Genomic DNA, 24,778 nt, shown 5'->3' with positions numbered 1-24,778 from the left:
GTGCCAAGACAATTTTGTCATGGTGTGACTCAAGTGCATGAAAAGCAAATGATAATGCAATGTGAATGGGCCAGATAACACTATCGTTTTCCACGCTTGACGGCAAAGCTTAAGAGTCCTTCAATTTCTGGAGCGAGTCTTCCTGTTGATACATTTTACAAAATTACTGTGAAGCCTAATAGAAAAATATGCATTAGCCGTGCAGTGTGCTAAGTACAGCAAGAGCAAAGGAACGCCGTCCTCCATTAAGTGGCATTTTGTCATCTTTAGTGGCTTCCAAGGACAGCTCTACCAGCATTTGGCTGCCAAAGACAGCTTTTGAGGATAGCTACATCACTGCTATCGCTGCCCAATGTTGCACACACAATAACAAGTACCATGCATTGCCCAGCCAGTCAACCAGTCAACTTGCTGCAACAAGAACGTTTCTTTTCACTACAAAGGCGGAACAAATTTAACCGAATATCACTGCTTTCTGCAAGTGCCTCATCATTCCTCCATTTTAGTTTTTTGTGCTGTCTGTACAGTGCCGTCGTACCTAAAAAAAAAACAACGCCTGTTCTTTTTTAACACCGAGATTGTGCAGGATTTTAGGCTAGGAGAGAACCACATTGAATTTTATTTGGAGTTGTTCCTACAGAAAAGACGGCACCACACTCTCATGCTATGCCTACTCCAAAACGACCGGTGGTGGCCTGACTTTCTCGAACTGGGCAATGTCTGGGTCGTAGTAGGCTGCATCGCGGTAGTACTTCAGCTCGAATGGGAACCTGTCTTCGACATAGGTCAGGGGAACCTTCAGGTGCTCCAGGGTTGGCAGCTCGTAGTACACCTCATCTGTGGTGTGCTCCTACAAGAAGAGAACATAACAGCAACCGAAACAGGCATAAAGCACTGGACCCCACCACTTTCACACATGCTGAGAAGGAGGTACATTCTGCCAAGGCAACATGGTGTCCTCAGAGGTGGCTGTAGGTGCGCTACATTAGGTCACTAAAAACTAGTCCTGCAACCAAACATCGTAAACAAATGAATTCTCACAAGCCCACACTCAGCACTTGCCAGTAACCATGATTCCACATTCATTCGAATATAAGGCAAGGTTTTTCCAAAATCCGTAGTCTCTCAGCCATACACCACTCTATATTCGAAGCTCAGTATATATATATATATATACATTATTTCTGTATCATTTCAACGAGCCCCCCATTTCTTATATATATATATATATATATATATATATATATATATGGCGATTTTTTTTGCTCTCCAAACTTCACCCTTGCCTTATAATCGTGACCGCCTTATAGTCGAATAAATACTGTACATGGCTACATAATAACACTCTGCACATAATGCTCAAAACTTCACTGCAGATGGCACATGGCATATTGCACAAAATGGCTGGTGAATTCATCGCTTGAAAGTAGTCTTTGTTTCAGGCTAAGCTGAGCAGCCAGCAGCTTTTAATCTTTTTGACACACAAGCGATCACCATTCACTGTCCTGCACTTTGCCATCGTAATACGCATCTCATTGTGTTTAAGTTCACATAAAGGGCTTGAAAGCATACTGTGGTGTGCAAAGGTGACACATGTAGAGATAACAACAAAATTACCTGATACTCTGTTCATGTTACAAGAGAGATACACAAGTTAAAGCAGCTATGAGCATTACCCAACAGCTACCAACAACTCAGTTTGTCTTGCTTAGGCAGAAAATGCCAGAGCAAAAAAAGAAAATTCCAAAATACGTTCGTACCCTTTCCAACCGTTCCCACGACAGCATTGGGTACTTGAAACCAAGGGTCTGACAAAGTTGGACACGCAACCTAGAAAAGTGAGATAACGAGGCAACATGATGCTAAGCAACTTAATTTTGCACTGGAGAAAACAAAGCGTAAATTAAAGGTCACAGGATGGAAAATGTAAAACTAATTTCTAAGATTAGCGGCATCAGTATAACCTCTACAGCAATTAGTTGCAGGTTTAACTTTGTAAATTCTGGCATATTATATAACATGCCTCTGCTTTTTGAGGATCCAGATGAAGAAAAGTATGGGGATAGAGCTTGTCAAGACTTGTATGGAAATGTAAAGCTAGTGCAGAAAGAAGAAAAGGCAAGGGAAAGATGCAGTTGTGCCTGGAATAATCATACCTCTCAATTTGTAAATAAAATGTCAAATTTGTGATTATATGGGTGTGAGGAGGAGCTCACTTGCAGGCAAAATTGCAGCAAAGTAGTCTGCATCAATTCAGACACTTTGTTGTCTTACTTACAAAAACAGAGGGTCCAGACGCATGTCATAGCGGATGTAGCCATTTTCTCGGCGCATGACCCTGAACATGTAGTCGATAAGTTCACCAAGCTCGTACCGACGGGGCCTGGGAGGGGGGGGAAAAAAGAAATGGACCCAGTACTTCAAAATCGACAAGTAGCAGAAGTGCAGCAGGAAAGCTGGGCGTGGGAGCCGCCTTACGTGCATAGTACTAGTACGTACTAGTTGCACTAGCATGACATACTAAAAGTGTAACACATAGAGCAATACAGTGAGAATGCCACCACTGCAGTTCCTCAGGGGGCATGTGGCAGCCCCTCCATTTTTTAAATGTGATTGGGCCTCTTTCCGACACTTTTTGTAATCCAGATGTGATGTCTTCACTTTGCATTCACAAAATAACACTCGTACCGTTGGCCATATACTTGTGCTTTGTGTCAAATGTGCCCATATTTTGCATGAAACAATGTTGACATGTATGGACTTTGCAACTGGTGCTAAAAGTTGGGAAAGTTGCTTGCCTATCTCACTTTGTCCTCCCCCACACGGTTGTGGCAGATGTGCTCTTTTGCACCAGTTTTGTTTCCGTAGGCTTAATTAAAATTGCCATCTTCGGGCCATCTCAAGATGGCCCGAAATGATGTGGAGAGCTTTTGTTTGCGTTGCTTTGTGACATACCATGGCAGTGGAAACTGTTCAGTGAAGCTTGGCCTACTAGGTCATTTTTGGGCTTAATGGCACACACAAGTGCGAGAGTGGACGTGCATATTGAAACCCTCATGCCTGCATTAGTGAATGCAAAATGGTGAGGATGCTTTTAAAGGTGCCACAGAGACAAAATACATTTTTGTTTAATTTGAAAGAACTAGGCTTCAGCACCTTGATCAGTTCCATTCCAGCCTGAAAAGACATTTCTTAACTGGGGGAAAAAAATGCAAAAAAGTATTGAAAAACTTCCAAATTTCACACTGCAGTGGCGTGTTATTGGGCAGGAGGGACGTCACATAGGCCAGCACTAAAAAGAAATTAAAGCCATTCCACTCAATGTGAAAGCTGTCGAATGTGCAGAACAGTGATTCGTCATAATGGGTTGTAGCGGCGTTATCCGCTCACTGCTATAACACCCAAAGCAATTCAAATTTCCCACCTTCGCAGTGCTTGCGCGCCCCCTGCCTAAAACTGCGCCAACTTCTTCGCCCGCACGCGCCGGCATTGCACTGCCACTTTTTTTCACTTAACAAACCAACCCAGCGAGCGTTCCTAACTAAATGAACGCGGGCGCTGCTGGTTAGTTGCGCATATTTTTCCCCAAATGTACCTACAGTTTTCTTTGCGCTAAACAATGAGGAGGTGTGTGTCAAGTTCCAGCGGTTCACGAGTTTCGAACGCTTATGCCTATATAAATCGCTTGGCTTTCGAAGCCTCTGGGTTACGCCACGACGACGCAACGCCGTGTGGCTCTACTTGGGTCCAGCGAGCGAGCTACGACGACAAGGCGAGTCCCTAAAGTGCTCTGCACTTAACTTTTCAGTACATTAACTTCACGTTAGCATTCAAGCGACGCGATTAAACGGAACCAGACAACTCCACTATAATTATCCGGTCACGAGTCTTAGCAATGGTCTAAATCAGCGGCCGCCAATCGCACAAACAAGATTATGTAACGCCATAGAAAAGTCACCGGAAAGTGGCTAGGGTGTCGCCACTGCTTCACGTTTTCTTCAATATCTCCATTATTTATTCAAAGTTCATGACAACATTGGTATCATTGCGACGGGGACAAAGCAATCAGTGTAGTGAACAAACCTTGTATTTTGTACTAACAGCCCCTTTAACTGGTAAGGAAGACAGGAGACGGCAACTGAGAAAAAGTACTTCCACACATGGAAAAGTGTTACACACACAAAAAACATCGGTAAGCAGGTCCCGAGCGCTCACCCGACAGCCTGATAGGTGGTGCCCTCGTTTCCTTCTTCAAAGATGGCATTGACGACGCCTTCGGCTACGTCCCTAGTGTAGACGGGCTGCTTGCAGATGCCGTTGCCTTTCTTCCACACCGGCATGAACGTCCAGTTCCTGCGCACTGCCCACACAACATATATGGCTATTCTCACACAGGTCACCCGCACCATTGCAGCCACAAAGATCGAGCCTAGGTTATTCCGCATAAATGTCACTTGTAGAGGATCACTTTAACCAGGTGCAGATCTAGGAAAGAAATGAGAATCTTGGCTGAACAATTTTGAATTTAGTACAGTAGAACCCCGCTCTTACGTTCCTCAGTGCTGTGCTTCCCCAGCTGCTACGTTGCTTTTGTCCAGTCCCGGTAGAGTTTACATAGAGTCCCATGTATTAAAATCCTCACAGTTACGTCGTGGCTCAGAGTACGTTCCTGGATCGTGTGTCACAATCTGACACTGCGAAGCCACCTGGGCAACATGCGCTGGCCGCCATTGTGACGTTTGACGAGCCTCAGCCAGGCTTGGCTACGGAACTGACTGCATGAAGCCGCACACAGGTGCAATTCGTCACCACTAGACGGCCCTATGTTACTCTATGCTATCACCATCATCACTGCGGTTACAACAGAAGTTTCACTTCGGAATGTTAGAGGTGCGTGTTTGCCATAAAGCACCGCCACAAGAATTGCACGCGCTCTCGTCGTCATCGTGTGCTTCAAGCTTTGAGAACACCGTTGAACTTGCAACCACGAACTTCATTGTAGCTTGATGACGTCATGAAAACGGGAGGTGCTTTCCCTTCAGGAAAAGCTTCACGTACTAAACACAGTAGACAAGCAGCCAGTGCGGAAGAGAGTCGACATCGCTAGGGACCTTGCATTGCCACGCATGGTGTTTTCCAGCGATCACAAAAAGTGACAATCCTACATGCTCGAGTTTTTTAAGGTTCAAAAGCCAAAGTTGCAGATATACATGGTTGCCAAGTCAAAGCTATACTGTTTTCGTTCATTTTCGAAGGTTTCCTCGCTGCTGCATTTTCACAGTTGTTACGTTTTGTTTTCCCAGTCCAGTGAAAAATGTGTGAATGGGGCTCCACTCTATTTCAAATGCTGGTCATACTGCATATCATGAAATTTGGGCAGGTATTGTAATGCACGTAGAACGACGCATAAATCCAAACACCTACAAAAAGCCACCCAACCCCATAAGAAAAAACCAACATATTTGGGGAGGGTCTCATCCAGCTCCTTTCTCTGCAAGCTTCATTTGTTCTGCCACCACACAACTGCCGGAACTAGAAGGCAGCTTTCTCCCTACACGCACCTTTACTACTGCCTCGATGAGGCATCACAGAGGGGCCAGGGGGGTGCAATGACCGTGCTACCTACATCTGTAGGCAGAGCCTGGATTACCCTTTTTTTCTCAACTAAAGCCTGTAATATGACAAACAGAGCCGGATGGCGTCAGTGTTAGGGTAAAACTGGCACATCTTTTAACAGCAGAGCTGTTGAAACTTGAGCTCTGACCATGCCAAATGACAACGGAGAACTCCACTTCGTGAAGTGGAGAGGAGGAAAACGCTAGGCCGAGAAATGTGAGGGAAAGTGGTGAGAACGCAAGGAGCAAACTGCCTCAAGAAAAAAAAAAAATGCTTCTCCTGGTTGGAATTGAACCTGGGTCCCTCGCAGTATGAATCCACCGTCTATCCAACTGCACTGCCGTCACATCCGGGGTGCCTGGCATTTCCTTTGGGTTCGTAGGGCAGGCACTGGCTATGGACTTTGGCCGAGTTGAAGTGGACTTCAGCAGTTTAGATTTTGGACGTTAGGAGGGTGGACTGGGGAATTTGAATTAGCTCAGCTTGCATGGAGAAAGCTTCACTTTTTCTATTAGTAATTTTTCTCTCAAGAAAGGGGCAGAACTAAGAAAAACCAAGCGAAGGCTAGTGAAGAACACTAGCCTTCACTTCCTCAGTCATTCCTTCCTTCAGTTTCCTCAGTCTTCGCATCTCAACAGCGAAGGTGGCCGAATTCTTCTGTTACGAAAGAAGGATTGGGTGGCCACAGAGAGCACACACAGCCCCCTGCTGCTTACCGACATTGAGCACGCTGCACAAACCACCTGCTCATGCCTGCCAGCTAGAAGCAACACTTTTGTAGCAGACTTACTTCTTTGCACGTAGTACTGTATGAAGTGGTCCTCATGCGAGTACATGTCAGCAGGCCGAAAAATAATGGCCTCCGGGAATGCCTCCCGGACCACTTGCTCTCCCAGCCACTGCGTAAGGGAAAAGAAATTGGCTCCAATCCACGCTGTGAAGGTGGTTGGAAAGCAAAGCTGTAAACGACACCCACAACAATTGCCCATGCAATGCACTGGAATGCACACACGTGGCTCTACAAAGAGTGAAACCAGAGATTCTGCCAGCCGTTACCTGGAATTCATGGGGGCGGCGTCCCTAACGCAGCAGCAGCATCGGACACGGCTGGGCTAGAGCGGCGGACGCCACTGCTGTAGCCCAGCCGTGAGTCCAGAGAAAGAAAACGGAGAGGAGGGTCTTTCGAAGGGCGAGACAGCGGAGCTTAGCCATCCTGATGTGCTAGCTCGGGGCTACACCACCGCGTGACACAAGCGCCGACACCAAAACGATTCGGCATGTGAGCTTAGTGATCCCCATTTATACCGAGTCCTTTAACAGAGTCCTATTCGTGGCAAGCAGTGCGCAAAAGGTAGCATTTTTCTAGTGACCAGATGTCTGCATTTTGTTTTCCCGCCCTGCAAACCAATCCTTAACATATCTTTGCCGTACAACCACTTAATTCCGTCGGGTCCTGGTTACCCAGGAGGTGCTATCGAACAAGTCAATCAAGCCGTGCGAAGGAAGCGCGCAATGGATGCGAAGCTGCGCCAGAACAGGCCCAAAACAACTGTCGCTAAAGCAGACGACAAAGCCGACGGGATAGTCCCGCCGACGCGCCCGCCAAGGTGAGCAGCTCCGGTGCGTGAAAAACGCTGGGTCACAGCGCCCATTTGCCTCGCCATCTACACTGCTCTCCGTGAGTGAAAAGCCCCCCCGTTGGCTGGTAGAAGTAGGAAGGTTTGCTTTAAAACGGATCAGCTGGCAGAATGACGATGCTTGAGGAGAACTCGCACCAAAATCCAGCATTAGCAGTTGAACACCCCAGCAACAGCCAAGAAGCAGACAGCACTAAGGGGCAGGCAGCACTGAAGGATGCTTGGAGATGCATTAAATGTCCTGGTCCCTTCATGCCAATTGATAAACATGTCATCAGTCCTTATGAGCACTAGTTGCAGTGAAGTGCTTAAAGCACCTTCTGTTCGCAAAATCATGTTACACGTTTTGTTTAAAGGGGCCATGCAGACAACATACAAGTCTTTTTTATAAGAAATTTGTTGTTTATAGTGCCCCCAGCACTTTTCTGGCAGCAAGTGATGCTTTATTCAGTGAGAAATTGTTTCGTGACATCTGCGATGACGTCGCATGGACGGGTCTTCAAGCGAACTTTAATTGTGCTGTTGAGTCTGCAGTTGCCTGAGGAGCCTTGTTTACCGCCAGTCCTCCTAGATGGCATCCCCATACTACTCCGCACCGCTATTTGTTTTTGCTTTGTTTGCACCTGGCTCGTTTTTGTTCAGGTAGGTAGTAATCGTTTCGTGAAAAATGGGATATGTTTGACAAATAGGGTCACGTAAGTCAATGTCGCTTATGCCAATTGGCCAGTGTTGTCCAAGGCAACCAAAAAGCGCCGCACTGCTTTGCAGCTATAACAAGCATTGTGTGCACAGTACCAACAGCAGTATGCACTGGTACTTCTATAACTTACGTTGTTTCACCGCACCATTCTTACTGCTACTAAATGAATATGCATTACACTTAAGGGGGCAGACCGGTCTTAGAGCTATTTTTTTTACTTACCAACCAATTTAAATGAAACTGCACTGCATTATACAGTTTTTTGTGCTGATTTCAAATCTGCCATTAGATTCTTATAAGTTGATTATATTTTGAGTTAATTAATGATTAATTGCCATTATTTTGGGTCACAGTTGCAAAATAACCACTCCATACATAATGGAAATTACCATGTGGCTAGGCAGACAAATGACTCTAAAATACAACGTAGGAAGAACTTTTTTGATTCAGCTATTTTCGGTCGTTTTACAACACAGTCAACTTCGCTCCTCCCGTGCTCTGCCAGAAATGGCTCGCAGGTGGTGCCAATTGAATACAATAATAATTTTCCAAAGCCTCCATTTGAATAATTTGTTTCCAACATTGTATTCTCCACACATTTTTGTATCAGAAGCAAAAAGAATTACAGTTGTACCTGCTCTGGGTGCCAAGATATCCGAGGACAAAATGCTAGTTTTGCATTGCAAGAAAAGTGCCGTTTCACCATCGAATTCTGCGCTAACTGAGCTGTAGAGTGCACTTTAAAATGCTATTATAATATAATAACAACATATGGTGTCTTTTGATGAGGAAATTTACAGACTGATAGAAAAATGGCCGTGGAGGCTGAAAATGCCATTTTTCAGAAAACGCTTTTTTCGACCGTTTTTCGGCCCCAAAGACCCAACTGCCCCCTTAAAGGAGCCATGAAGAGAAAACACAAGTTTGGTTCATTCAAAAGATTGCCTCGTTAGAATCATGCTGACACCACTTTTAACGTAAACTTCGCTCAAATAAGCTACATAATTAAGAAAAAAGGGAATGGCCATGCGAACCACTAGCTCATTTCTCGCAACAGAACCTATGATGTCATACCAGACAGCTCTGCTATTGGCGGAGGGCGGCAAAAGCAAACGCAAATTAGGCAGAGCTTATAAGCTTGCCGAACAAGCTATTTGCACTTAAAGGGCATTCTTTTTAAAGCCCTAAGAATGGTGGGACAAACAGTGGAAGTTACGAAAGCACACGTAAACATAGATGTACCGATGCGTATACTGCTGTTGGTACTGCATGCACTATGCTTGGTTCAGCTGTACAGGACTGTGGGGCTTTGGGGTTGTTTCAGACGACATTGGCCGATTGACGCAAGCGACGATATCTTATGTGACCGTATTTGTTGAGCGAGCAGCATGTTTCACGAAACGATTGTCTCCATGAACAAAACAAGCCAGGTACAAATACGTTCACAAACAAACCAAAGGCAGAAAACGGCTTGCCGCGGTATGGCTGCGCCATCTAGGTTCACTAATGGTAAACAAGGCCCTGTCATGTCATTGCAGACCACAAAAATGCACGATTTAGCGGGAAAATCAAAATTTTAAGTTACATTAATTAATTTCTCAGTGAATAAAGCAGCGTTTGCATTTGGACAAGCGCTGGGGGCACTATAAAACACGAAAAGTTTCGAATAACACAAACTTGTGTTTTGTCTTCATGGCTCCTTTAAAGGCTAACTGCACTCAAATTTCAACTCAGCCCAATTTACTTTGAACGTACAGTACGTTCCACCAAACCAACTGGGACATGACTGGTAGCCCCGTGAAATGCGTGGTTAATTAATTAGAAGTGTTTAAAATAGCTCCATCACAGGCGATGCTGCACCAGCCGGCGGATCGCGCAAACAGCCATGAAACAGAAGTGACACTGCGGCCGGCCCCGCGCTTTTTCCTACACCCAGCCAGGAGAACCGGTCGAGCTCTGCTGGGTGCGCTTCTCCTAGAAATGCGGCGACAGCGAAGTGTTGCACGCAGGTTTGCCCCAGTCGGCTGGCCCCATGCCGTCGCTCGCTCGCCGGCTGGAGTGCCACTTCAGCCTGGCCATATTGACCGTGCTCCTCTCCATTCTGGTTTCAAAACCGCAGAGTTTCGATGGTCGTCTGCGCCGCAGATACTCTTGTTTCAGCTGTCATATTTTCTATCTTGCTGTCCTTTTTAGGCACACTATATGAAAATAACATTTTCGAGAGGTTGAAATTTTGAGTGTAGGTGGCCTTTAAGCGAAAATAGCTCGTTCTGCAAGTTTATAAGCCCTGCCTAAATTGCGTTTGCTTTTGCCGGCCTCAGCCAACCGCACGGCTGTGCATATGATGCTGTATGTTCTAGTGTGGGAATTGAGCTAGTGAGTCCAATGGCCATTCCCTTTCTTCCTAATTACATAGCTTATTTAAGCGAAGTATAAGTTCAGTATGTCAGTATGTGGTGTCAGTATGATTGTAACGAGGCAATCTTTCGATTGAACCAAACTTGCGTTTTGTCTGCACAACCCCTTCAAGATGCTATCTGCAACAATGAGGGGTTTTAAACTGCATGTTTTCGTTCACTAAGCAAGCTTAATTGCAAAAATAAGAGAGATACGGCTCACACATTTACACTAAGCGCCCGCAAATAACAACATCAGAGATTATCGACCAACAGGCAAAGAAAAAGCAAGCGAGATAATTGCTGCTGCACAGTCCTTACCTTGCTCGCATAAAACTTCGATCCCCCAAGCTTGATGATGGGCGTGGGCTTCTCCGTCGCATTGAGAGCGGAGAAGTGGATGAGCTTCTGTACGCCGCTCTCTCTCGCAATGCGGGCGATCCTCTCTGCGCCTTTGACATGAACCTCACTGAATGGGAAGTTGCTGCACAAACAAGACCAAGTCCATCAGTGCTAAACAAAGTGGTCTGACCTTTTCAATTTGTTGTTCAGCTGTGTTCCGACCTTTTTTTGTGCTCCTAGTGCGTGCCGTACGATGGGCCAGTACGTGAGCTACACAGCCGGATTTAAACTAAAGGCGGTGGAGCATGTGTTGATGCACATGGAAACCGCACGTCTGGGCGGCATTTCGTGTACGCTACGGGCGAAAACGAGGTTTTTAGGCAGGGAACAGGGATCGCCGTGTGTTGCGTGGGTTCAAAGAAGGGAAGTTTCCCGGCGTCAGAAAAGAAGTTTTGGAGTGCCTTGATGGCACGCAAGACGGTGCGCTGTGGGCCGGCAACGAATGTGAGGCGGCAAGCGACTTTAGTAAGGAGGACAGCTCCATGGCGAGTAGGGACCCACTAGCATGTTACAAATAAAAAAGAAATTTGATTACATAATTACCTACGTGTTTTTATGAAAATGGCAAGGCTCTTACAGTGCTTCTTTTAGCAACATTATTGTATGAAATTTCAAGCTTTGAAAGTGTTGCAATTTTTTTCCTGCATAATGAACCCTCCCCCCAAATTCATGCCGAATTTTCTGGAAAAAAAGTGGGTTCATTACGCGAGTAAATATGGTACACTTCCCTGGGAGAGACAAGTAGCGAGCATTTTTGAGGCTACTCTTGCCTGGCTAAGGCATAAAAATGGGTAGTCGGTACAGTGACCCATTCCAGAAAACTAATGGTAGCATCATCCCAAAAACCACTTGTGTACAGGGTGTCACAACATTACTTGATCTACTTCAAACCACTCTGTTGTGTTGGCCATTCATTCATTTTGTGCTGAAATTTTACGTGAAAGCTACATTGCCTCGTCCTACTATTCAAATTATATTAAAATGATATACTAAAGTAAAATTTAAAAATTAGCAGCTATATTGACCTTATTATTTTAAAAAACGGAAAATGTCTATCAGAACTCCAGCAGCAGTGTTTAGTGAATGCACATTATGGGGTAGTGGTGTCATCTATTTTCACCAAAACAAAATGCAGTGCCTTCCACAAAGTGACATTACAAATTTCACTCCAGCAAGAAGACAGGTGGCGTTGTCATTCTGCAACACACAATCACCATACACTGCAGATGGAGCTACTACAAACGCAAATTATTTTGGATAGATTTTTAAACAACCACATAAGTATGGTCACTTAGCTTGATATTAAATTTAATGGATCATCAAGTGCAGTGCTCACAAAATTTGAACCCAAATGAACAAGCAGCTTACTTGGAGGAAGATTTAAACTAGCTCAGGTAACATTGCAACACCCAGTGTTTCAAACAGCCTCACAGGTAAGGTGGCATATGTAAGCACAGTAGAGCAGAACATTTCTTGGTAAGTTTTTACGGCACAACAGAAAAAATAGAAACGAAGCGTGGTGTGAAAAGCACATCACGTGAACATATTTGAACCACCAAATTTACACAAGCAGCCGGATTTCACCACGTAACTGGTGGGAAAGATTTAACAGTGTGGAACTAAATAGCAGAGATCTGTTGTGGCAATAAAACAAAGATGCACCATACAAACCTTGTCTCTACATCTTTCCCAATCAAGTTGATGACAACGTTGGAATATTTCATTGCCTTCGCAATGCTCAGTTCATCTTTCAGGTTGAACGGCTGCAAAAAAGGGAAAGGTCCGAACCATTGTGGTAAATTCTCCACAAGTCGTGAGTGTATGCAGGGACAGAAGGTTACAGCAGATTGCTTCTCACTTTATGGCATAATAACAAGCATCTGCTGGTTCAACGTGTCAGCATAATGTATTCCTGCCCTCTATTCAGAACAAAAAAGTTTGAACATGGCAGCGGAACAGCACAGCTCTTTTAGATGCCACAATAAATTACTGCATACACCATGTGGTTAACTCACGTGACTTTCTTCCTGTCACAAAAAGTATGCAAAATGACATTTCATTTTAGACCTAATTAAAATATGCACTCATTTTTGATAGAAGATCACAAACTCTGTGTGTTACTCCCAATCTACGTCATACCTTGTCTACAATTCATCTCCATACAAAAACAACGAAACCTATTTTGGTTATCATGAACTGCATTTAATGAAAGTTTTACGTACTGAGGAGTCCTATTTACAAAACTACATTCCAGGCCATCATCCCCAGTTAAGTGGCAACGTCATTTAAGATTTCTATTTACGAAAAATGCACAGCATACAAAAACTGACAACACTGCTTGTGTGTTACAGTAGTTCGAAATTTTAATATAAACATTCCTCTCTTTTATATATAAAGATATATATATAGACTGAAAAGATAAAAACTCACACAGAGCGCGAAAAAAATAAGGTTAGTAGAGACAGAGACAAACGAGAAAGACGTAGAAAATAAAAATAGGTTTACTGACGTTTCAGGGAGAGGACTCCCTTTCTTCAGAGTACAAAACAAGTTCGTTTCAGAGCTATATATATACAGAAAATGTAGCAAGCGCGAGGGCAAGGTAAGAGGAGGGAGAGTTTGTACAAATGGATCATGGTTGGTGGGTAGCAAAAGAATGAAGAGAGAGCGGGAAAATTAATTACAAAAAGGATAATAAGAACACACAGTCACGCGGTACGAACTTAGAAAAAAAGAGAGAGAGAAGAACCAAACACAAAGAAAAAAATAATAAATAATTAAAAAATAAAATAAAAAAATAACAAGGTAATTTTCCTCCCCCGTGGCAATGGGGGTGAAAGAGGGGTCAAAACAAGATATGCCCATGCCCGTGTGTGACATGGGCAAAAAGATTAATCACGCGGAACGAAGACGTTCCAAAGAAGATATGCACACATAGGGCGAACATCTGCCCATTCACACCCGTTCTAGGAATCCAAGTCAGGTCATTGAAACAAGAGACACGTGGCTTCTGTTGGTGGGAGGCGGGGGTCGCGCCCAAAAGCAGTAGGACAGGCAGTTTCGACAGGAAAGAGTGTACATTGGTATACAAAGAGCGAAAAAAAAATAAATAAATAAAAAATAACCAGGTAATTTTCCCCTCCCTCGTGGCAACGGAGGTGAAAGAGGGGTCAAAACAAGATATGCCCATGCACGTGTGTGACATGGGCAAAAAGATTAGTCACGCGGAACAAGGAAACGAAGATATGCAAATGCACACAAAGGATGAACATCTGCCCATACACACCCGTTCTAAGAATCCTGGTAAGGTCATTGAAACGTGAGACACGTGGCTTCTGTTGGTGGGAGGCGGGGGTCGCACCCAAAAGCAGTAGCACGGGTAGTTTCGACTTGAAATGAGTGTACATTGATAGGGGAAAAAAAAAAAAAAGACAAGGTCACACAAGTCATGAAAAAAAAAAAAAGTCATGAAAAAAAAGAAAACAGGCAGGTGCACGCGTATGACGCGGCAGCAAGTGGTATTCATCTGCCCGGCGCATGGTGCCAGTTCAGGGAATGCCGAGGCGGTCAGCAACGAATATTAGAAAACAACAATACAAAAAAGAAAGAGGACACGAAAACAATCACACACGCTCGCGTTCACAAATTAATTACAAGGTGAGAATATCAAAGCTAAAAATGGTACTGCAGCCTTCTACCCAGAACACAATGTCCAGACTTGTTCATCAAATTTGGTTCAGTGAAGCCATTGTGCTAAAAAACGTCGTGCTAGCACGAAACTATACCCAACTATGGGAGCTCGCCAACTAATGGGAGAATATTATTGAGGGAAAGAAATGAACAGGCATAACACTAGCCTGAGAAATGCAGCCGAAATTTTAATCGGAGGAAAGACAGGTTAATTTCCCATAACTTTCATTTATGCCAAACGACGCTGATTTAAACTTATAGATAAGGTAAGACTCACGAACCTCGCGATCGTGATGCGTTTTAAAACTAGATTCAAGAATTGTGGCCTTCAGTTGTTCAAAAGAATGACCAGGAGTGTTAACATGCTTTGATAGAGGCAAAGAAGGGCAGGTTTTTGCATGGGAGCGGTGATTGTTAAACCTCAAACGAAAGGGTGTTTCAGTCTGGCCAATGTATTGTTTCCCGCAGAGGGTGCATTCCAGCAGGTATACGACGTTGGCGGAATCACAGTTAAAGTTCCCTTTTACGTTAACATAATAGTTTGAAGCTGTGCTGGCGGCGCGCTGTGTGGTGGTCATTTGTGGGCATACCTTACACCGTGGTTTGTTACAGGGCATGCAACCAGTAGTCTGTGGTCGGCTGATGCTGGATTTAGTGAGAACGTCGCCCAAATTTTTGCTGCGTCTATAAACAACACGTGGTGGCTCGCGGAATATTCTCTTTAGGCGTTCACTTTGAGCGAGGATATTGTGATGGTTACTTAGTATGGAAGCAACTTTCGGAGAAGAGGCCGAATGGGTCAAAAGGAGGTTTGTTTGTTGATTGGGTTTTGGAGCTTTTTTTCGGAGAATTTCGGTGCGGTTCAACTGGTTAGCTCGTGTAATCGCGTCATCGATCACCTGCTCTGGGTATTTTTGATTTAAGAGTGCGGTTTTAAGTTCTCTGCAGTTAGAATCGAAATCCGCCTGGCTTGTGCAGATTCGCCTAAAACGGTGAGATTGGCTGTAAGGTATTGCAGTCTTGCAGTGCCTGACATGGCTGCTGTGAAAGTGCAAATACTGGCGCGTGTCCGTAGGTTTCCTGTAGAGATTAGTCTGAAGTCTGCCCACAGAAACTGTGACAGTAACATCCAGGAAATTTATGCTGTGCGTAGAGTAGGAATGAGAGAGGGAGATGGTAGGATGCGCAAGGTTAAAAGCCTCAATAAACGCAAGAAGTTCCATTTCACCGTGCTGCCAAATCATGAATATATCATCTATATACCTTTTGTAGTACAATGGCTTCAAACTTTGGGTTGCGAGGAAGTTTGTCTCTAGACATCCCATAAAGATGTTCGCGTAGTTGGGCCCGATTTTGGTTCCCATTGACGTTCCGCTGACTTGCACGTAATTGACACCATCAAACTCAAAATTGTTAAGTTCAAGGATAAGGTGAAGGAAAGTTTCAAGGGTGAGAGAATCGATAGGTTTGTCACCCGCCGACCCCTCATACGCACATGATACAGCGGTGATCCCATCGGCATGCGGAATGTCAGTGTACAGCGACACGACATCTAGGGTAACAAGTAAACAGTTGTTGGGAATTTCCATCTTCATGATATCTGAGAGAAAATCATTTGTATTACCATTTGTATTACAATTTGTATTACAAAACCATTTGTACTACAAAAGGTATATAGATGATATATTCATGATTTGGCAGCACGGTGAAATGGAACTTCTTGCGTTTATTGAGGCTTTTAACCTTGCGCATCCTACCATCTCCCTCTCTCATTCCTACTCTACGCACAGCATAAATTTCCTGGATGTTACTGTCACAGTTTCTGTGGGCAGACTTCAGACTAATCTCTACAGGAAACCTACGGACACGCGCCAGTATTTGCACTTTCACAGCAGCCATGTCAGGCACTGCAAGACTGCAATACCTTACAGCCAATCTCACCGTTTTAGGCGAATCTGCACAAGCCAGGCGGATTTCGATTCTAACTGCAGAGAACTTAAAACCGCACTCTTAAATCAAAAATACCCAGAGCAGGTGATCGATGACGCGATTACACGAGCTAACCAGTTGAACCGCACCGAAATTCTCCGAAAAAAAGCTCCAAAACCCAATCAACAAACAAACCTCCTTTTGACCCATTCGGCCTCTTCTCCGAAAGTTGCTTCCATACTAAGTAACCATCACAATATCCTCGCTCAAAGTGAACGCCTAAAGAGAATATTCCGCGAGCCACCACGTGTTGTTTATAGACGCAGCAAAAATTTGGGCGACGTTCTCACTAAATCCAGCATCAGCCGACCACAGACTACTGGTTGCATGCCCTGTAACAAACCACGGTGTAAGGTATGCCCACAAATGACCACCACACAGCGCGCCGCCAGCACAGCTTCAAACTATTATGTTAACGTAAAAGGGAACTTTAACTGTGATTCCGCCAACGTCGTATACCTGCTGGAATGCACCCTCTGCGGGAAACAATACATTGGCCAGACTGAAACACCCTTTCGTTTGAGGTTTAACAATCACCGCTCCCATGCAAAAACCTGCCCTTCTTTGCCTCTATCAAAGCATGTTAACACTCCTGGTCATTCTTTTGAACAACTGAAGGCCACAATTCTTGAATCTAGTTTTAAAACGCATCACGATCGCGAGGTTCGTGAGTCTTACCTTATCTATAAGTTTAAATCAGCGTCGTTTGGCATAAATGAAAGTTATGGGAAATTAACCTGTCTTTCCTCCGATTAAAATTTTGGCTGCATTTCTCAGGCTAGTGTTATGCCTGTTCATTTCTTTCCCTCAATAATATTCTCCCATTAGTTGGCGAGCTCCCATAGTTGGGTATAGTTTCGTGCTAGCACGACGTTTTTTAGCACAATGGCTTCACTGAACCAAATTTGATGAACAAGTCTGGACATTGTGTTCTGGGTAGAAGGCTGCAGTACCATTTTTAGCTTTGATATTCTCACCTTGTAATTAATTTGCGAACGCGAGCGTGTGTGATTGTTTTCGTGTCCTCTTTCTTTTTTGTATTGTTGTTTTCTAATATTCGTTGCTGACCGCCTCGGCATTCCCTGAACTGGCACCATGCGCCGGGCAGATGAATACCACTTGCTGCCGCGTCATACGCGTGCACCTGCCTGTTTTCTTTTTTTTCATGACTTTTTTTTTTTTTTCATGACTTGTGTGACCTTGTCTTTTTTTTTTTTTTTCCCTATCAATGTACACTCATTTCAAGTCGAAACTACCCGTGCTACTGCTTTTGGGCGCGACCCCCGCCTCCCACCAACAGAAGCCACGTGTCTCACGTTTCAATGACCTTACCAGGATTCTTAGAACGGGTGTGTATGGGCAGATGTTCATCCTTTGTGTGCATTTGCATATCTTCGTTTCCTTGTTCCGCGTGACTAATCTTTTTGCCCATGTCACACACGTGCATGGGCATATCTTGTTTTGACCCCTCTTTCACCTCCGTTGCCACGAGGGAGGGGAAAATTACCTGGTTATTTTTTATTTATTTATTTTTTTTTCGCTCTTTGTATACCAATGTACACTCTTTCCTGTCGAAACTGTCTGTCCTACTGCTTTTGGGCGCGACCCCCGCCTCCCACCAACAGAAGCCACGTGTATCTTGTTTCAATGACCTTACTTGGATTCCTAGAACGGGTGTGAATGGGCAGATGTTCGCCCTATGTGTGCATATCTTCTTTGGAACGTCTTCGTTCCGCGTGACTAATCTTTTTGCCCATGTCAAACACGGGCATGGGCATATCTTGTTTTGACCCCTCTTTCACCCCCGTTGCCACGGGGGAGGAAAATTACCTTGTTATTTTTTTTTTTATTTTTTAATTATTAATTATTTTTTTCTCTGTGTTTGGTTCTTCTCTCTCTCTTTTTTTCCAAGTTCGTACCGCGTGACTGTGTGTTCTTATTATCCTTTTTGTAATTAATTTTCCCACTCTCTCTTCATTCTTTTGCTACCCACCAACCATGATCCATTTGTACAAACTCTCCCCCCTCTTACCTTGCCCTCGCGCTTGCTATATTTTCTGTATAAATATAGCTCTGAAACGAACTTATTTTGTACTCTGAAGAAAGGGAGTCCTCTCCCTGAAACGTCAGTAAACTTATTTTCTCTGTCTCTACTAACCTTATTTTTTTCGCGCTCTGTGTGAGTTTTATCTTTTCAGTCTATATATATATATATATATATATATATATATATATATATATATATATATATATATATATATATATATATATATATATATATATATATATATATATATATATATTTTTTTTTTTTTTTAAGCACTTTGCCACACAGTTTCCTATGGCGCCAGCGCTAACTTCAGTGCACCCTTTTTTCAAAAGCTTTGTTGCACTGCTTTTAGTGTCACCAGAAGTAAAAGAGGGGTGACAACGAACAGCCTGGCTGTATATTTCCACTCCTCAGTGGTTTCAACCTTTCGAGCAAAACAGCAGCTGCAACATAAAAGGAAAGCTCACCACAAGCAGGACCTGGCCCAAGTCCCCGCAAAGCTTGAGCCTCTGCATGTAATATAAGTCTGTCCTTGACGGCAGGATGAGCTGGGTGCCAATCTTGCCTGCAGGCGGAAAGCACACACACAGTCACACTGCACACTCGACAGTCACAGAGTCGAGTCAACAAGCAAGAGATTGATACAAACTTTAGCAATCCTCAGCTCAGTCAATAAGCAAAAATCTAGCATGCTGAAAGATACAAAAAGCAGCATCAAAATACCTGTAGCTACACATTTACTGCGAAAAAATACTGCTAAATATGTGTGTGTACTGGAAAAAATATGCACAGAGGACAACATCCAGCTAGGCACTACTCAACACAGCATAGTAAGAACATGCTTTGAGAATAATAAGCAGTGACTTGTAGTAACCCACAATTCCAGTTAGCAACTATCGGCACCAGCGTGATATTCACTGAAAAGTTTAGCTGTCAGTTTCTTCCCTTGGCAACATTGGAAACGGCCACGGACATGGCAGTGCCAGTGGCAGTGCCAGGGCTGACCTACGCTAACGCCACGCTGTGCCTCTCTGCAGGAACGCGTGAATTCTTAGAGAGGAGACAGAGAGACGCAGGCAGGATGGCCTTGGGCGTCCACAAGAACACTCCGGTGGAGGGGATCCAGGGGGACCTGGGTTGGTCGTCATTTACGGCGCGGGAAGCAGTGGCAAAGTTGAGCTACGAAGGCAGACTTCTCCGGTTGCCCGACACTAACCTGGCCCACCAGGCCCTGATCCACACCATCTATTCCGGCATCTCGACACGGTGGACCCGACGGACGGCGAATCTGCGGCGCCGTTATGAGGTATCGCCCGAGTCTATCGCGTCAGCTGCCGCACAGCCCGTGAGCACGAGGACGGCCAGGATCCGGGCTCAGGTGACAAAGGTGGAGACGAGGGAGTGGCTCGAAGGTGCAAAGGCGAAGCCCTCTCTGGACCTGTATAGCGCCACCAAGACGACCATCGGCCGGGAGAAGTTTTTTGATAACTCCCTGGGCAGTGGCCTGCTGGAAGAGGCCCGTCTCGGCGTGCTGCGGACACGTGTGTGGCGGGCGAAGTTTACCGCCGGGCTCGACACAACTTGCACCGCCTGTGGAGCTGCAGAAGAGACCACCAGCCACGTCGTCCTCGAATGCCCTGCGGTTGCACCTGCTCCCGAGAGCCACACCCTGTCAGCAGCTCTCGGTTCTGAAGAGGCTGGGGGTGCTGCGTGGGTGGACAATGCGAAACGACGCCTTGAGGCCTGGTGGCGACATGCGGCGTTGCGACGGAGAGACGGCTTGAACAAGGGTGGCAGTGGCAGCACGGAGCAGTACGGGGAAGGTTTGCGACATTGAGGACTGAGTAGTAGTGGCTCATCATGTCTTGTGTGTTAGAGACAGTTTTTCGTCTTTTTTCTTCCTTTTTTTCTTTTCTTTTCTTTCTTTGGCTACGCCGCGCGATCCAACGCAGCGGCGACCCGCTACAAAGGGCACAGCCACATCACCATCACCATCATGGCCGGAGCGCCACAGACATGGCACGGCTTGTACCACTGCGCGCGTACGCCGCAGAAAAAAGAAAAGAAAAACACCGGCATGCGTTGTCTGTTCCATTTCAACCCGATTCTCAACAGTGGTGTCAACAGATGTGTTACTAATCGCACTCACATAGGAGTCGAGGCATTACTTTGCATTCGGTGGGGTAGAGTTTGGAACGTCCAACACACATTATGTGCTTAGCACGGACAAGTACCGCCACCCGCGGAGCCCGATGTAACCAGTGACGGCGCACTCACATGGTTGCCTGCATGCATGCCTCGCCAGTGAATACAATCTATATGATTTATATGCCACATCGTACATTTCTTAGGTTTCCACAAGGTGTATTTACGGGCAGGACAACAGTACTGGTAGCACTGGGCTCAAATCAATCTTTTCTTTACATTCAGATTCCTTGCAAAGCCTAGGGTTTTTTAATTCATCGCTGTATAAATAGGCCCACTCTAAGTGTACCAGTGGAGTCCACCACGAGGAATTTAGCAGAAAAGAGGAGTCCCCCTTTTTTATCCTGCACACTCCAAGTTGGGCAGTACATTAGAAATTGTCGGGAAAGCGCAAACTGTTGCCTCTGTTATGAACCGATGAAGTTGCCACTTAGATAACTGTAAAGTTGCGTTACTGCATTTTTCACAAGGAACTTAAGTTCCCAAATTTTCTGTGGGCCTATAATTAGACTGAGGCATGCAATTCTACGAATGATGGTCATTATAAAAACATTCTAGAACCCTTCCACTAATGTGAAGACTGAAAACCAGCAAAACCCACCGCGGTGGCACAGTGGCTAAGGCGTTGTGCTGCGAGTCCAAGGTAACGGGTCGATTACCGGCCGCGGCGGCCGCTTTTCTGATGGAGGCGAAAAGCGAAAACGCTTGTGTGTTTGACATTTTGCCACACATTAAAGATCATAGTGCTGGCGCGTTAAACCACATAATCAATCAAGACCAGCGAATCTGTTACATTCTCATATAATTTGTTTCGGCATAGTTTCATTAAAACAACAGTTAAGGCCGTTCGCTGTAACAATACTCCCTCTGCTAAAAGCCATGTATTTACGGAAGACGGGAAGTTGTGACGGCAGATGGGAATTCTGAAAAGTTTACAATTTCACTGTGAACTAATCATGACAATTAAATGAAACTTCAGCATGATTTTTTCCAAGATGCCTAGATTAGATTGGGAGCTACAGAGCATTTTACACTCACTATGGAGCATGTGCGTGGCTCTGGAGCAAGTGCATGCAATTCTTTATTGACACGACCCAATCGACTCAACCAATTTTGGTCAGAACCTAGCGCAAGACAGCTTTGCCCTAAAACAGTGGTTCTCAGTCATGACTGCGCAGGGGATTCATTTTGTACTTCTGAAAGTGATGGGGGACCCCACGATAGAGCATAAATTGATCGGTGTCATAATGTCAAACAATTTGCACTTGCAGCTTACATCGTCCACAGACTTATCCAATGCCCCCGCCTTTTTTGCTTGACACTAATGACGATGCGCGACATAATGTTAAACAATTTGCTCTTGAATCTAAGTCTTCTAAACACCTACATGCTGCCTTTCCTGTGCCCGTTTTTTTTATTCTCATAGCTGGCGTGTTGTGCAAAAAGCAGATGTTCAAATATGTGCTACGTGGAGAAACTACATGTACAAGTAATGTGGCGAAGCCACGTTTTTGCATTGCAAGCAAGTACTGGCAAAGTGGAGAAAAGAATGGCGGGGGGGAAAGTTTTGAGGGAGACTTCGTGGACCCCCATTTGAGAACCACTGCTCTAAAATATTTCAGCCCAATTTTATCACTCCAAAATTAGAAATTCTGGTGTGTGTGTTTTTTTTAAATTCCCTCCGGCAGGAGCTCTCAGTCCGTAAATACGCCTGCCAAAGCTTCTCAGTTTTGTGAAGGGAGGAATGCTTACCCAGCCTATTCACCAGGAAACGCCCGAGTGTCCCCGACGCCCCAAAGACGGTGCAGACAACGCCGCTGAACGAGCTCCTGCCACCAGTTCCTCTGCTGAGCGAGGAAAGCTTGGTGCCCGTGCCACCAACAGGCACTGCCGCAGGCTGGTTGGAGCATTGCCGCTGGTTCACAGACAGGCTGCTAGCAACAGCACCCTGCCCCGGCTCTGAAAGCAGTCAAACAGCGTGCAAGTCGCCATTCGCTGCCCAAACGTCACGACAAGAATTGCGAGAAAGAGCAGAGGTAATAAACCAGTTAGCACTACAGTTAAAACTGCATACAGTGAAGTTGACAAAAATTCACAATTTTTCGTTACACGGAGGCTTAGAGTTAAGGCTCGCATGAGTAATTGAGAAACAAAACCAAAATGTCAGACAACAGTGACGGTGAGCTCACCCTTCAATGATTGATTTCACAGTGCAAAGTGCGTGATTAGCGCCAGGCATTTTCCACGAGCTTAGTCACAACACGGCACTCTAAAGAAGCAAGGTCGCTTACCCCCATGTCCACAAATGTAACTTGAGTATCGATTTTGCCTTCTGGAACTTTTCGGTGGCTTAACGCATTTCAAGGACTAAACTGACGCTGAAAGGGCACCTTTTCGTGAATTTGATGAACCTGATGTTGTATTGCGCAGTAAAAATCGGTGAGAGGGTGCTAGCTGGGATACTGTACCGGGTGGCGACATTCTTCTTTCACGCCGGTGCAGACAGCATTTAAAATTGCGAGCTTGTCTTCAAAAGACAAAACTTTTCGTTTTCTGGCAGCATAACTAATGACCGACGAACCTACAACACAGATAGCAGTGGAGAGGCGCGACTACATGCCGACTGGCAGGCCTAGCATTTAACGACATAGCCCTAGCACGCGGAGATGCACAGCAATTTGTCGAGCCGGCAAAATTAGCTAAATTAGTGCATTTCTCCGGCCGATTTTTCACAAAAGGTGCAAAATACAATGACTTATCAGCGTAGCGAATTCGTTACATCAAGGTTAACCGTCGCAACGCCTTTGTTGCATAGAGGTCGCAAACACATGGGCTTCGATGGAGCTGGCAATGGGGAATTGAAAAACTTCGTTAAACCCAGGAATTCGTTACTTAGAGGTTCGTTACATCCACGTTTAAGTGTCGTAGTCAGCTGGCAAGCAAAGTCAACCCATTTTTCTTCCGTAATGAGATGGACAAGACTGGTTTACGGAAGGGAGCATCATGCTTGCTTTTGAGCACGCTGAGAGATAAATTGCATAAATTGTCGTGATTCGTAGGCATGCAAAACGTCTCTCGACCCTTTTTTTTTTATTCGACCGCTTTTTACGTTAATTTGTTCCCCTCAAATGAGTTGTTGTACCTTTACTGTGTGCTTCTTCGAGCTCAAAACTCGCAGGGGAATCGCATTTTTAGACATATTTGTCCGACACGAAGTGTCGCAAAAACCTGCCTTACTTCGCCCACGAACACAATTTGTTACTGCTATGAATAATTGTGATGAAATGCCTTGCGGAACGACTGATTGTGCATACACACAGCGGTGCATGTTTTTATTTTTGCAATGGACAAATTAAGATTAGTAAGAAGGTGAAATACGCAGACGTTGAAAAATTTAATTCCATGCATTACGATATATACACAACTAGTTAACCATTTAAGCTTATTCTTCTCGCGAAACAGATAGATACTCGACAAATTATGCAGGAAAATCAATTCGAGACGAGCGAGAGGACGCGGGTCATCTCTACATAACGATGTCCTTTATAAGGTCGTTCCATCCCGGTGCAGTCAAACATGACATATTGGGGTTAAACGAAAACGAAAGACACCGTTAGGTTCGTTATATTGATATGGTGCGCGTTGAACGCTGCTGCGGCTCACAGACCGTCGATATTTATCTCATTAGATGGCCTATCTCGAGCTTGTGGTCACCCTTGATATGAAGAACAGCAGCACGGCCAAACGCTCAACCACGAAGGATTCCCGTTACAACAGTTCTAACGGCGCAACAACAATATATTGGGCTGCTCACTGTAAGTTATGTTCAAAATTATTAAGAAAGGCAAATAAGATGATGTCTGTGCAATAGGTTATGAAATATTAACAGAAAATATTACTTGGGAATCTTGCTAGCAGACAAACCCTCAGGGCGGCCATGTTGTCGTGCTGCGGATCTAACACTTTTAATTAATACACTTTAGCTTTATACAAGTATGTTATAATAAATATTCAATTAAATAAAAATAGTATGGTTTTTCAGTTATGTATTTCTGTCTGTAATATTGTACTATTTTAAGATTTTGAAAATGCG

General features: G+C 44.7%; 1 protein-coding gene across 1 annotated transcript; it reads right to left on the bottom strand.

Moving 5' to 3' along the window:
• Nucleotides 1-588: 588 nt before the first annotated feature.
• On the bottom strand, nt 589-24,706 carry Nd-39 (NADH:ubiquinone oxidoreductase subunit 39). The gene is made up of 10 exons (XM_077702431.1): nt 24,585-24,706; nt 22,438-22,644; nt 18,948-19,045; nt 12,423-12,514; nt 10,671-10,833; nt 6,407-6,515; nt 4,216-4,360; nt 2,279-2,383; nt 1,761-1,830; nt 589-850 (listed from the first exon to the last, which is right to left on the bottom strand). Exons 1-10 carry the CDS (start codon nt 24,622-24,624, stop codon nt 671-673), a joined length of 1,209 nt encoding a protein of 402 aa, XP_077558557.1. The 5' UTR covers nt 24,625-24,706; the 3' UTR covers nt 589-670.
• Between the last annotated feature and the right edge of the window lie 72 nt (nt 24,707-24,778).

The sequence above is a fragment of the Haemaphysalis longicornis genome, unplaced genomic scaffold (assembly GCF_048455015.1).
Source record: "Haemaphysalis longicornis isolate Haplotype H1 unplaced genomic scaffold, Haemaphysalis longicornis Haplotype H1 scaffold_3, whole genome shotgun sequence".
NCBI lineage: Eukaryota > Metazoa > Arthropoda > Arachnida > Ixodida > Ixodidae > Haemaphysalis > Haemaphysalis longicornis.
This window is presented reverse-complemented; position numbering and strand designations above follow the sequence as displayed.